Genomic DNA, 15,018 nt, shown 5'->3' with positions numbered 1-15,018 from the left:
GGGGGGGGGAGGGAATAAAAAATAAAAACAAACAAAAGGACAGCAGAGAAAGAATTCTCAGACAACACAGGACTTAAGGCTGTGCTTTCGTTTTGCAACATAAAAAATTATGCACATGATTTTTATGTACAGTGTCACATCAAAAGAGAACTAGGTTCTGCAGTGCAAGAATCAATAGCTTAGTCATTTTACTTAAAGGGAGCAGACAGCCTTCTTGTGGGGTTAGACAGCAAAAGCGAATTTGATCATGATGTGATCTTGTGTCATGATGGTCTGTAACTGTAGTCCTGTTCTATGGAGTAGAAAAAGCATACTTCCTTCCTTCTTTCTTAGATGAAGAAATAAACCCAGAGAATCAAATTCAGAAAGAAGTTTGGTTTTGTTGTACATGGCTATTAAACACCATCCTGTTCCCTGGGCTTGTAATAAGGGAAATCTGCATTAGAGTGATCAGTGATGAATATGTGTCTAAGAAAGAAGAAAAAGCAATATTCCTTTCTGAACATGGCAAAGCAATCTGAAGTTACACATTTTCCTCTCACCACTGATTTGGCATGGATGACAAGAAGCTACCTTTTGACTAACCTTTTCCAACTGTACAAGATGCTGCCTATGAAGATGCTTTAATTCATATTAAAACCACTTGGATTTTTATCAAGGCAAACTGTTGGCATTGTCATATTGTTTCTGTATACTGATTAGTTTAATGTCTAAGTAGCAAGTAAGGCATAAATGGATGGACATGTACCTAGAAAACCCTGTGACAAGTCTTTCTTCAGATCCTGGGAATTTTTATTTTTGTGGATTACAGTTATTCTTGCAATAATCCCTGCTGTTAACTGCTCGTGCAGTTGTTCTGGAATGCATCTATGAATACCATAACAGATAAAGCTGTCTGACAAGGAAAACACTAATGTTGGAAGATCTGTGAACATGATGCATGTGAATAATTTCCCCTTTAGGAGGCATTCATGGATATGGTGAGTAATCAATACACATTACAGATTGTTAAACTCAAAATGCTTGTTTGCAAAATACCATGGCAAGTACCAGATGCTGTGTTTTTTCCCACATTAATGTCAAATGAGGACTAACTGGGCTATGAGAATCTCACAGAGCACAGAGATAGTACTGCTGAAGGAATATGTTTGGCACTCCTTTGCTTGCACAGAAGAGACAAGTGATAAAAATGGAATTATTATGGTCATGCTTTTCTATATGATAAAAGCCTTTTGAGCAGGGAAACATTTTCTTCCTGTATCAAAGGTACAGAAATACTTCTTCCCATTTCTTTCTTAGCATTGCTAGACGGAAGTGATGAAGATGTATTTTCATCCTTTCATATTGTGTTGTTAGCCCTGGAGCTTATTTCAATACATTCAAGTGACCTGAAAACAGGAAAAAATGTTCATTCATATGATAATACAGTAATCTTCAAATCATTTGTCTGGTAGGCTTTCAAGTGTTTGGAAGACAGTTACATAGCATTAAAATCCCTTTATCATCATTAAAACATCTGTTTCCTTGCTAAACCACAGACATCTATAGTTCTTGCTCACTGAACAGTCTTTCTCCGTAACTTTCTTTGCAATACAGTGCAGTTGACTTGCTTATAAATTCTACCAGTGGTTGTTGCGTCATGTCATGCTCTTTATGTTGGAATTTGTCTTGATTAGTGTTTAGTGAACATTAGCTACTGCAAGAATACTTTTCTAGAAAACTTGTGCTCATTGGGTAAATATTGAGTCTTTTAATGGCAAACATAATTATGGAAGCTCACTGGAGGAAATTTGCATTCAAGTTGTGAGATTGGTTTCATGTGCATATATTTTTGAAAGATATGCCCTCAGTGTATGTTAGCCTCTGTATATGACTAATTTGCAGGAAGAATTTTCCCTGGGAAACATGTTAGCAGAGTTCTTAAGGCCAAATCATTTTCATGACATTTTGAAGTTGTATTTAAGAGGAACAGTACAAGAATCGAGACCCTGGTGCCTGGCAGCACCAGTGCTGGCGTCAGCTGAGTGTCATTTGTCAGAGGCACCGGCTCCTGCATGCAGAGCCAATGGCAGAAGCCTGCAAGCAGAGTGTCAGATTATGGGGGGGGGGGGGGGGGGGGCGGAAGGGGGAAGGGGTGTGTGATGCTCTGGCTGCTCGTTTTCTCTTATTACTTTAATTTTAATAAATAATTGGTAGACTTGCTTCCCTTTTGATGCATGTGCAGTTTTTCATTACATTTTATTCCACCTAAGACCATTTTAGTTTACATAAAAAAACCTTTTATAGCCAACTTCTGGTCACCAAGGAAAATTAACAATGTGATCTTTAATATATTTAATCTTTCTGTCTTGGCAGTTTATTTAGCAAAATGTGTTGGAAAGAGTACTGGACTGCACACCTAACAGGAAGACAATTTCCTTTGTCTTCTAAGAATTTGGCCTACTTCTGTTTTTAATAACTTAGAGCAATAATTTTAAGAACATTTTAACCTCCGGGGTCCATCTTCTGTCTAAATGGTTTTAAAACAACATGAAGTCTGCAGTCTTTTGAAATGGATTTTGAGCAAACTAACTCTTTATTTATCCTCTCTAAAATGTAGTTAGCTGTTTTTCCTGTGTGCTTCTTCCCAGCCCCATGCTGTTTTCCACAGAACATGTACCCCTTGTTGAGGCAAGACTATGGCAGAAGTGTTTGCTGTGGCAATTAAATCAATTTAATTAGATGATCTATGTTTAGTATTTTAAGTCAATGGAAACTGTACCATGCCTACGTTTGTGTTTACTAAATGCTATACCTTAACTTAGTATTGAAACATTTTTAGCCCACTCTTGTTCCTCAAGACTTGGAGGACTGGCAAATTTGCTTATTCATGCTACAGTAGGTTTGTAAGAAGCATTTATGGGTAACATAATTCCAAGCTGCCAGTCATAGCTTTTTTTTTTTTTTTTTTTTTAATTCTGAACCTTCACAAATCTATGCTTTGCCTAACAGGTATGGCAACCTTTTATTTTGTGAATTATAATTGTCATGAAGAAAAATGTTCTCCTATATGTATATAACCTCACCTTATGCTACTTTCAGATGTCTGTCCATTAAAGGATGATAATAAAGGTAAAGGAAATGATATATGTCATGGACCCAATTAGTTTTGTGTTTAATACAAATATTAGTTGATCGTCCTTTAATAATGCTTCCCCAGTGCTGATGCAACATATCAAAGCTGTTTTGTGGCCAGCATCATGTACTTTATGATAATTTGTAATCTTCATCTGCATGCAGATTCATGTTATTCAGAAGTAGAACTAAGAATTTTCTGTACCTTAGGGATGTTGCTTTTTTAAGGTATCTTCTATACCTGAGAGATATACACTATGCTGTCACGTGATAGTTCTCCCTGGAATATGGGGGAGGGAGAAAAAAAAAAAAAACACCTTTGAAATTTATTTTTTTATCAGTGTGTCATATGAGTCAAGGTGGTGGATGTGTTTTGGTGTTTTTGTCCTCTAAATGGGTTTAGGAAAAGAACAGCATAAAGCTGGTGGCCCTTAGAACAGGGTGTGAATGTGAACGCAGAAGCTTTTGGAGGTATGGTGAGAACTCCAGTATCTGAACCATCCTGGTGACGTTAGTAATAGAAAGGAACTGACTGCTATGCAAAACCAACTGTAAAATATTCCCTGGCTGTACAATTGGGATCAAAACTATATCAGGCAGATAAGGGTAGCTATAATCTGAATGTACTTTAAAGGGCATAGAAATGAGAATGGAGTAGACAAAAAAGAGGTATTTTGTCATAAGCTGTTTCAGGCGGTATGTGTTGCAGAGAAGCAAATATTAAACACATAGAATTAAAGGGGTACAGTGGTTGGGGCAAGTGTTGTCCCAGGTGAGGATAAAGCTAGTCTGAGTAACAGTGAGAAACATGATGATAGTAGAAGAAAGAATAACATTTTATAACTAGTTACCACACTGCACACTATATAACATAAATTATGTATTAACAGCATGCAGCTTACTGCCATTCACATTGAAAACAATTTTAGAAACATTTACTGCTGAATTGTATAACCTAGCTTTCCTTTCCATTACATTTATCTGTCTTTTTGATGCCAAACCAAATAAAGATAAACATTGTATTCAATTTGGCTTGCCTAATCGAGTAAACAAATATTGCACATGGCTTTTATTTTTACCACAGGAAAAGTAGAATTGAAAAACCTGTGTTAAAGAACATCTATCTTTTAAGATGTTAGAGGTTTGAAATTAATATACAGGTGAACACACCAACTTTTCTGAGTAAAAAAATGCAACCTATGAATCCATCCTTTTCTGCCAGCTTTCATGCTATAAGATTGAATTAAACTTAATTTGCTTACCAAGGCAGTGAATAAGAAAAAAAATGTCCTTTCCTGGTTCCTTTTTAATCCTGCTATATATACTTGATTTGATCCTTATTGTTCTATATGGCTCATCCAAGGCAAAAGGAGACTAGTGCATCTCATTTCCTGCTATTATTTGTTTTAGATTAATTTTTTGACTAGCGTTTTGAAAAACACCTTAGTAAATCCCTGAATGAATGTAGTTGTTACTATGATTCTGTCTTATTTTGTCCCCAGAATTCAAAAGTAATGATACTAATTTTTTTGTTTATACATTTTATAGAAACCCACATGGATTTTGGCCAGCCAAAATGGTTTGACTTTACATTATTACACAGGTCGTTCCATTCTGTAACTGTGAAGAAAACTGATGGAAATGAAGATCTCAATCCTAATGCACGAACTTTTGGTACATCCTTATGACATGTTGAGTCACCAAAGCTCACTAAATAATCATGGGGAACTGAGTCTGAACAACGCTATGTCAAAGAGTTAGGACACTTTTCTTCTAACCCAAACCAGAATGAAATGTTTCACACAGTTATTTTCTTACATGTTTGTTCTAGAACATTTTGTTTAGTGGAAAAAAAAAACTATTTTCTTTTTTTTTTTTTTTTTCTGAATTTCTTTTCAGTGCAGTATTTTACCAGATTTTAGTATTTTAGACTTAAGATGTTAACATAAAAATTTCAGAGGAATATAACAATTCTTCCTTTGGAAATCTGGATTTGAGACTGGAGCTTGGAGGGGAAAAAAATAATTATTTGTTAAACTAAGAAGGATGCTTCCAGAGATGAAAAAAAGTTTGTTTAATCCTCTGTGACCAGTACGTTTTCACAGTACTGCTAAGTATGAAAGGTCACCTTATTCCATGTTTTCTTGTGCTCAGTAACAGGTGTTGCTTTGCTTCAGGCATTGTTGAAGTTTATTGCTTCAGTTAGGATGAATTTAGTAAGGTCTATATACTGAATGAAACAGTTTCATTTTAAGACATCTATTGCCTTTTCCTTCATATTTCTAACAACTTAGCTGACCAGTAGCACCCAAACAGTGTTTAATATGCTGAGTTGCAGTGAAGAGATGAAAATATTTTTACCATTTGGAACTAGGGCAAGGATTTATTTTTCTATAATTCATATTAGCCAAGAGTTAACTTTCTGTAAGGCAGCCATGCAAAAAAACAAAAGTGCTCCTGAGATACTACTAGTCACCTAAGCCTGACAATGCTCCTGATGGATAGGCTAGATCTGTATCTATCTGTATCTGTATATATAAATTACATGCCTTACCACTGAAGTACTCTATAATCTTCAATGCAATAGTTGCGGCACTTTTAAAAGTAAAATTTATATGCAGGAATGAAAATGTAACCTTATGAACTAATGCAAACAGTGGTGGCTCACTTTGGGACTTTTGGTCCTAGACAGATTAGTATCCTGTTGGGATTTTAATCTGCTATTCTAGAATCATTTAACTTTTTTTTTTTTTTTTTTGAATAACTAATGTATTCATTTTCTTTATGAAGTGATTCAAACTCAAATTTTGCCCCTTGAAATTTAGGATTTCCAATATGCAAGGAGGAATATGGAATGACAATTTTTAGTTCACAGTGGAGTCCTACTATGGACTTTTCCAAAGCCCACCTTTTGCTCTTCTGCCCTCAGTTTATGATCAATGAAGTTATTTCATACCTCTGTCATTTGGATGCACTGCCTGGTTTGTTTTGTTAATTTGGACTGAAAACACTTTGAAACACTGTGTCTTGACAGGATTAGATAGAACACAGTAGGTTTCTATTGCTATTTTTGCTCTGGAATGTGATTATATATTTATATATAGGTATGCACTTCTACATATATATTTGTCGATATACATATATATTAATATACAGTAAAACCATCTGTGTATGTATGTTGCTCTAAGTAGTGGTAAAGTAGTTTGTTATAACACCTTAACAATTTTGTACATATGTGTGAAAATTATCATAATGTGCACATTCTGAATTGTTTCCATTTTCTCGTGGTCTCCCCGGATATACAGAATGTGCTTTTCTTTATGTACTGTAATGACTGGGTAGTTAACAGACAACATTTTGCTGTAGGTCACACCCATCTTTTTTAACCAGTCATTTTCAGACTAAATTAGTCAAGTTGTTTCTTGGAGGATCTTATAATCTTTCAGGAAGTCTTCTTTTTTCTGTATATAATCCTGATTTATATCTTCTGGATTTTAGCCTTCTTGTTAGCTTACATCACAATACAAGAAAGTACTTTAAGCTTTTTTACTCATAAAACTCCCTGTTGATTTTTTATGCAATTCCTCTACAGTCTCTTCACTCGTGCCTACTTACAAAGAGCCACCTTCTCATTTTCTTTTGGAAGAATTAATCTCTACCTGTACTTTGACTCAGCAAAAATTACCTTACACCACTACTTTTTAAACAATGGTAATAATGAAGAAAAAAGTGATTATTACATTAAATATGTTTATTATATATTGTGTATTACTTACATTTCATTTAAGTAAATTTCTGGATTCTTATATTGTTTCTAAATTCTTTGATCTATGTTAAGAGGGTATGTTTTTTAATTCACAGATGGGGTCATTTCAGGATGGGAGTTTGGCTTCTACTGGAAAAAGAAATTATAGTTTTAAGTGTTCTGGTAAATTAGCAAGTTTGCTTGAGATCCACATACTTGGCATTTGGAGACAACCAAAGACTTGTCCGTTAAGATTTGCTATTTTAGTTCAACATGTTATATGGGAGCAGGGAGAAGAGGAGAGTAGAGAGTGGGAAGAGAAGAAACACGAGAAGCTAATGCTTACAAAATTGAAGAAGGTTGGTCAACAAATATAATTTATGACTTTAATTATTCTTGATGATTTTTCTTAATCTCATTAAAATATAAATAGCTAGGTTTCACTTGTACACTATGCATATAACATTTTTTTTATGTTAATACTAACTGGATTCCAGTATTGTCTGCTGAAACCTGAACAGAATACATGATGCTTGATACTATTATATGATTGGATTGACTCTTTGGTAACAGGAGAACACTTTAAGATAGTTTTTATGTTAACCGGAAAGGCGATGAGAATATTTCCAGTAAAAGTTATTGATCGGTAGCTGTTAATAAATGGAATCATTTTTCATGTCCATGGGGTTGGCAAAATGAAGTATGCAAAAAAACAAAATTTCAAAGGAGTGGACATAATCAGCTCCAACATCTGAAAAAAGAAATTAACTACTTTGCTTAGGAAACTGGTAACTATTTTTTAAGTGTCCAAACCATTTCCATTATAACATCTGGAAATATTAACAGAAGAAAGGTTTGTATATTTCTCTACTAGTTTTAAAGGTGGCTAAGTTGGTATTTCTACATTACCTTGGCAATTTATTACTATTTTAAAATATTAGTAGGGAAAACTGTTATGAAGATTTGTATTTTGCTGTATTTAGGCAGCAATCCTCTTTCTATTGAGAACTGATTAAAAGAATTGTTGGAATATTAATGATAATTCCGACACTGGAAAGGTATAGTGATACAAAGTATTCCTGAGTCTCAAATTCTGTTGTTCAAAGGGAACTGTCTTTTTTCATTTGTTTACTTAGCTTAGTTCACCTCTCAAATGGAGGGTCTCTATTCCTCCTATATTCCAACTTCGAATTTGTCAACTTCATATGACAATATTCAATAACTTTATGGAAAACATGTAGAAGGTTTATTTATTTATTTATTTATTTATCCTGAAGTAGCATGGCTTCCTATTCTCAATTGTCTGAAGGAATTTAAACTGTATTATTTCATATTGTCTCCTTTTAATTTGGTTACTTTGGTATGACAGATTACAGCTTGTTCCCTTCAGGAAAACAGATGATTCTTATTGACGTAAAAAGTGGTAACTCTAACTCTTACTGTCTTTCCATCTGCAATGAAATGTAGCTCCTGAATCCATAATTCTTACATAGTTACTGTCAAATTCTTAATTTCAGCCATCAACAAATGGTCTTTGATCTTAACTGCAGATACATTTTTACACTGTCAGTAGCTAAGGATTAAAAGTTACCTACGCTTATCATATGGACGTAACTCTTAACATTTTGTGATCTTTACAAGTTGTTGGGTTTGACACAACAGTTACTGGCTGAAGTTCCAAGGTCAGTTCTATGCCTTGAGAATAATCATACAATCTTTGGATCATTTTAAAGAAAAAGATATTTTGTGTTTGTCCTAGAATCATAAAATTTTGTATTGCATTACTTTCATGAGTCTTATTACACATTATTATGGGATTTATTTTTCTTTGATAATTTATTGGAATAGATATTAAAGAATGAGATCTTTAACCATCAACTTTTTTAAAATTAATTTGTTTTCTGGTGATGCTGGTATACCTTATGTTATTGAAAAGGAATCTAAAGTTTTCAAAGTTTAATTACCTTTAAACTGAAAACAGTTATGACACACCTATAATATGGCTTGCAAATTCAAAGCTGGACAAGAACTTAGTGGTGAAATAGCTTTGCTGTTTAGAGTTGGTAGAACCGTCAATGAATATTCACATACTCCTGTGATATGTATGTTTAAGTAATAGCGAAGACATTTCAAAAACCGATTTTGCTTGCCTTTGTATCCATCTGTATTCTCCATAGGCAGCTAATGATTTCAAAGAACTGAGTAAATTTTAGTTATCAAACGATTAACGCTGGAGATATTTTCATTTAGTTTGTCTCAATACTTGAGACATTAACAGTAACAGGTTACCATGTTTCTTACTATGGTGTTATTTTAAAGGGAAAATATAAACAGGTATATCTAGACTTCAGCTGCAGTTATGGTATTGACCAATTATTGGCCAACTGAACATTTTCTTAGGATGTCTCTTTATGCATCTTAGACCATTTGTGATTTTTTTTTTTTTTTTTTTTTTTCCCATGTGTGTGCATTGTTTCAGCCCTTCTGGATTTCTTGCCAGTTATCTAATTTTGTGAGACAGTAGTTCTCTTGACTGTACTCTAACTCAGAGATCTTGAAGGGGAGCATAGGTGAAGGTTACCAATTAACAAATACCTCATCTTTCCTTATTCCCATTTGAGATTTTGATCAGAAGTGGCTCTGGAATGTTCTTCAGGGTAAAAGTACATCAGTGACTGCGGAATTTCCTAACCCTTTGGATAATTGCCATACAAAATGTTCATCATCTCCTACAGGGAGTAGACTGCAGCAGACTGACCTGTCCAATGAAAGTATAACCCTAACAACCCCCCAGAGAAGGAAAGTTGTTAAGGACCTCTGATCTTTCCCTGCTTTCTAATCCAACAGTATTTGGAATATCCAACTTACAAATACTGAAATCACCCTCTCCAAAATTAGGCAAATTTTAACATGGGGATTAGTTTTTGATGTGTGGCCATAATTATTTGCTAGGAAGGTCTGTCTGAGTAAAAGGGCATTTAAGATGCTGTGTTGGTTATCTACATAATAAACATTTTCAAATTTTAACTGCTGGGATGCTTAAATTATTACAGCCTATGTTGGTGATCTGTCTGCTAGCTTCTTTAACATGAATGGAGTCTCAAGACACAGTATAATCCTCATAGCCTGGTCATATTTCCTTCTCTACGATTGCATTTTGCAAGTAGATGTGGCTTGTGGCAAAGTAACTGCCACTGGGAATACCACAGTCACAAAAAGGTATGCATGCTGATCTGCAGCCGAGCTAATGTATGGCTATTTATGGCAGCCAAGCAGGAATCAGAGATTAAATCATAATAAGGTAGGGATTGTACCAGCTAGAGGCCCACTCACTTGTTCCATGAAGTGGAAGAAGGATTTTACAGAAGATGATTTAGAGCACTGTTTATCCTCTGCAAAGTGAATATGAATAAAAGTTTTAAGAGTTTTGCTTAATACACATTTTTGAACCATTGGTTCAGACAGTTCTACAATAAGATTGGATACCTAGGCCCTTATGTTCATTATATGGTGTCAAAACAAAATATATGTTTCTTTTTTTTCCTGAGAGGTGAATTGAATGCACTTCCTGAAATAGAATACATGCCAATGCACCAACATACTTTAATTTCAGGATTTACTTTTAGATCTGCATTTAGAGATCTGACCAGACAGGTGGTGGTGTCTGAAAACAAACAAACAAACAAAACCCTAGGGAAAATAAATATATTCAATTAATTTCAAGATATTCAAATTTTCTCTTTCCATCAGTCATTCAAATGTTTCACCTCTAAACTCCCTCAGCTTCCCCCAACATTACTACTCAACTCCTTATGCAGTACTGTTGATAAAGATTTAGACTTGCAAAATATAAACACCTAAGCATACTTGGGACTGTGAGTTTAAGTTCATTGCTTTCCTGAAAGGCCATTTGCCATCTATGTATTCATGGGTATTTCACTCATTATCAGTCGAGGGAACAGAGGCAGAATGCTGGACAGGAAGAAGTGCTTTGGGACTTGCATTTGAATATATGTATTTATATGAGATTTCCCCCCTCTAAAAACAAAACAAAACAAAACAAACAAACCACAGTGTTCGTAATAAAGTGCCTTCAGATTGTGCTCTCACTCAGGGAAGGATTTATGTGTTTTGGGTATTCTGCTCCTTCCTGGTTGCAACTGGCAAAGCCCTTGCAGAAATCCCCATCAGCTCAATGCTTGTTGCTATCTGTACCCTCAAAATAAGGATGTGCAGGATTGTCAGTGTACAGAGGGTGGTGACTAGGCTTCACATTCTTAGTGCAACAACCGTCTGTTGAAATTCATGTTTACTGTGAAACTAAAGTCTGTTGCATATTTACAGGTGTAGAAACAGTGAAGCTGAAATGTCATCCATGCTGTCATCAGGACAGAAATACAGATAGAATGGAATTTGGAATTTGTGGTGATAATGAACGAATATTTATATAAACCATAGATTTTCCTATTCAGGGTATTTACAAAGTTTCATGCAGATCTTAAGTGCTTAAGCTACCTATGAACTCTTGAAGAGAGTTATATATAAAACGTCAGGCTAGTTCAGTTATGCTATTCTTTTCCATGATCAATAGCATAGATAACAGCAAGGATTTGGAAAGCATGAGAAAACCTTTAAAACCTCATCAGATCAAGTCATCAAATACCATAATTTTCTTGTTGAAAATGTACTCAGTATTTTAATTGTCAGTTACAGAAAGCACAGAATCACATCATTTATAAGTATGCCTAAATTTATGAGGAAAAAATGTTTGTTTGCATATGCATTAGTTCTTTCTTTCATTAACATATGTGGAGGACATCAGCATTGTTGGAATGAGATTTTATTAGTAATAGTGACTGCTACAGGTTTTAAGAGATCCATTATTTCATAGAATCACAAATCACAACAATGGTTTGGTTTGGAAAGAAGCTTAAAGATCACCAAGTTCCAACCCCCCTGCCATGGGCAGGGACACCTCCCACCAGAGCAGGTTGCTCAAAGCCCCATCCAGCCTGGCCTTGAACACTTCCAGGGATGGGGCATCCACATCTTCTGTGGGCAACCTGTGCCAGTGCCTCACCACTTAGGAGTAAATAATTTCTTCTGAATAGTGAATCTAAACCTATCCTCTTTTAGTTTAAAGCCATTCCCCTGTGTCCTATTACTATACTCCCTGACAAAGAGTTCCCCCCCAGCTTTCCTGTAGGTCCCCTTTAGGTACTCTAAGGCCGCAATGAGATCTCCCTGGAGCCTTCTCTTCTCCAGTCTGAGCAGCCCCAGCTCCCTCAACCTGTCTTCACAGGAGAGGTGCTCCAACCCTTGATCACGGCCCTTCTCTGGACTCTAGCATGCCCATGTCCTTCTTGTGCTGGGGTCCTTGCAGCTGAACACAGGAAAGAAGTTTATGATACCAAAAGAGCCTTTGATGTCCTGCACTATTATCCATGTAAATTTTGCACTTTATATTTGGGGGTACTTTGAATAAAGATTGTCTTGCATGTCTAGAAAAATAACAAAGATATTTTGTCTAGCTTTCTGAGTCTCTTGTGGGATCAAACATGAAAAGTACATATAGACTTTTTCAAGCAAGAATCAAGGGTTTTTATGCATGAAGTTTTGTGAATTGATGTAATCGCATTTTCTGGAGAAAAATATTTGATTTTGTTGATTTTTTTTTCTGTTTACATAAGAAGACGACAACGAAACAAATGAAAAAACTTTTTAAATTATTTCTTCCCTCCCCTGGGGATTACGGAGTGTTTAGCAATGTATTTGTTTCTGCACAAAGGTTTTCAGCTACAGAACATACCATAAAAATTCCTTATGTATTGTGAAAGTAAATGGAAAACAGAGTTATGTTCTAGATACATACCTGCAGTGGTGGGAGATGGTAGGTTGCAGATTTTGTAAGGATTCTTGTTTAAATAAATAAATAAATAGTAAAGTTTTTATTGATAAAGATGTGCTTCAGATGGTAAGAGAAATGCCATGCTTGTCAATCCTTTATCACTGAAGAGCAAGTTAAAACCTGCCAGGAGGTGTTGCTGCTAGGCAGCCACAGTTACATCAGATATACTAATATTTATGTGTTGGAGCTGTGTTGGCACAATACAAGAAATCAATGGGTTTTAATTGGCCACTAGGATCTCTAGGATGGAAATCAGACAAAAGAGGCAGAACAACCTTCCAATAGCATATTGGAGGAAAGTATGAATGATCAATTGTTGCATGCTAAAATTAGCTCTGAGAAGAGTTGTATGATTTGAAGCCTGTAACAGCAGGGGAGTTGATTGCATCACTCAGAATGTTCCTTCTGATTTCAAGTTTCTTTCTGGTGAATTAATTCATTTAATGACATTTTTTGTCTCTCTAGAAGTTTAAATCACGTTTGAATTTCCTTCTGAAAGAACTCCAGATGATATTATGTGGTGCCTGCTGTACTTATAAAAACAAAGTAGTAACCTTTCATTTCCGAGGACTAAACTGTGGCAATAACAGGGATCTAATAAAAGTGTTTTAGTGGAACAACTGATAACTTTCAAGTAATTCCTGTATTGTATCTGTAGTATAAATACTATGTAAATTGTGTAAATGTAAATTATAAGTTTATTTTATATTATCTTTGATACCCATATAGGTTATTTTTCTGTTTTCATTATTAATATTGTCATTTGTATATGTGGCTTCAGTCAATACAAGTAGCAAATTTGTCTTAAATTGCATGGGTAGTTTCAACTGTTAAAATGGTGATGCATAGGAGGAGGTAGCTCTATGTTGGAGCAGTCTACCAAGATCAAACAGGAGTTTAAGGTTTAAGTGGCACCCTCTTGTACCAGAACAAGAGCAGAATCTTATATTTAAGTTTTCCACCATTCCATAGTCCTGTATAGTGCCATAAATACTAGGCTATGGGGTAATCTAATGTGGTGTCCTTCTGTTCTTTTCTCTGAGCTGTTAAATTGTATGTAGAATACTTCCATCTTAGTTGTTCTGTATCATGGTGAATAGGGCAAACAAAGGAAGGAATTAAATATAGATCCCATTGTCTCTTGGGCAAGCTGTTTAATAAATTATGCTGCTCTTAGCAGCAGCTTCTTTTCTCAATAGGTTTTTCATCTTGGTGAGAAAAATAGTTTAAAATGATTTATGAGTAATCCAAATTGATTTTTAATTTTTTAAATTAGATAGCTGAATCAAAAATCTAGTTACTTCAGCAGTTTTATCTGCAAACTTCCTTTCCCTTTTCCATGCCACATTATGAAATAATCTGTTAATACACACGACAAATACTTCATTTGTTTAACAAAAAAAGTGGGACACAATCCAGCGAAACTGCGTTATAAAATATTTCCAAACTGATCTGTCTTGAAATATCTCTATAAAATAGTCTGAATATAATAATCTATTAAATGTAATTTAAAGTATACAATGTCCTTAATATCTCTGCATCGCAGATCTAATAAAATTATAATTTCAGTTCAAGAATTTCTGTATTGTTACTGCAAGCCTAGACAAAATACATCTATCTCTGAATTTTCTGCTTTCTAATGTTTTCTAATAAATTAAGTAATCAAAAGAAATATAGTAGGCTTTTTTGCTAACATTCTAAATAGATACTACCAACTTGAATATCTTCCAGTGACAGACTAATTTTCTCTTTCATTATTCATGGCATATTTGGGTGAAATTTTGTATCACTTTAGTTTCTGTGTGTATCTGTCAGAAGCAGTAGTATAATACCTGAATTATGGTGACAGGAATGCAGGATTCTTCTATCTCATTCAGTTATATAAGTAGTTTCTATTTTGATTTAGGTAGTGTATTTGTCAATATCTTAGAATGTTTCTTGCTTATCCTCACTACAGACAAAGGATACATTGACATTTTAAAAGATGTGTGTTCAGCAACTTCCATATAACGTTCCCAAGCACATAATCCTTGTTCTATATAAGAAATGCTTTTTTAATGTTTTTATTGTTGTTGTTGTTGTTTCTTTGTTTTGTTCTTTGTTTATTTTTAATATATATATCTTCTATATGTATATCTTCTGTTTGGTACTTTGGTTGTTTATTTGCATTGAATTTCATTATTTAATTTCATTTTCCATACTTTCATTTTTCCACACTTTTTTTCCACAATATTTTTGATACTTTTACGGT

At 34.6% G+C, this 15,018-nt stretch overlaps 1 protein-coding gene across 3 annotated transcripts in view; it reads left to right on the top strand.

Moving 5' to 3' along the window:
* The window catches only part of PDE4D (phosphodiesterase 4D), a 651,373-nt gene that overhangs the window by 343,948 nt on the left and 292,407 nt on the right, over positions 1 to 15,018 (top strand). Inside the window, exon 1 of one of the 3 annotated variants that reach the window (XM_035310828.1) lies at positions 14 to 980. The exons of the other annotated variants lie outside the window; for them this stretch is intronic. Coding sequence (XP_035166719.1) covers positions 934 to 980 — 47 coding nt within the window. The 5' untranslated portion in view covers positions 14 to 933. Of the gene's footprint in view, positions 1 to 13; positions 981 to 15,018 lie in introns of those variants that run through there. 3 annotated transcript variants of the gene reach the window in all.

Source organism: Oxyura jamaicensis, chromosome Z (assembly GCF_011077185.1).
Source record: "Oxyura jamaicensis isolate SHBP4307 breed ruddy duck chromosome Z, BPBGC_Ojam_1.0, whole genome shotgun sequence".
Taxonomy (NCBI): domain Eukaryota; kingdom Metazoa; phylum Chordata; class Aves; order Anseriformes; family Anatidae; genus Oxyura; species Oxyura jamaicensis.
Note: the sequence above shows the minus strand (reverse complement) of the source record. Positions and strands in the feature narration are given on the sequence as shown.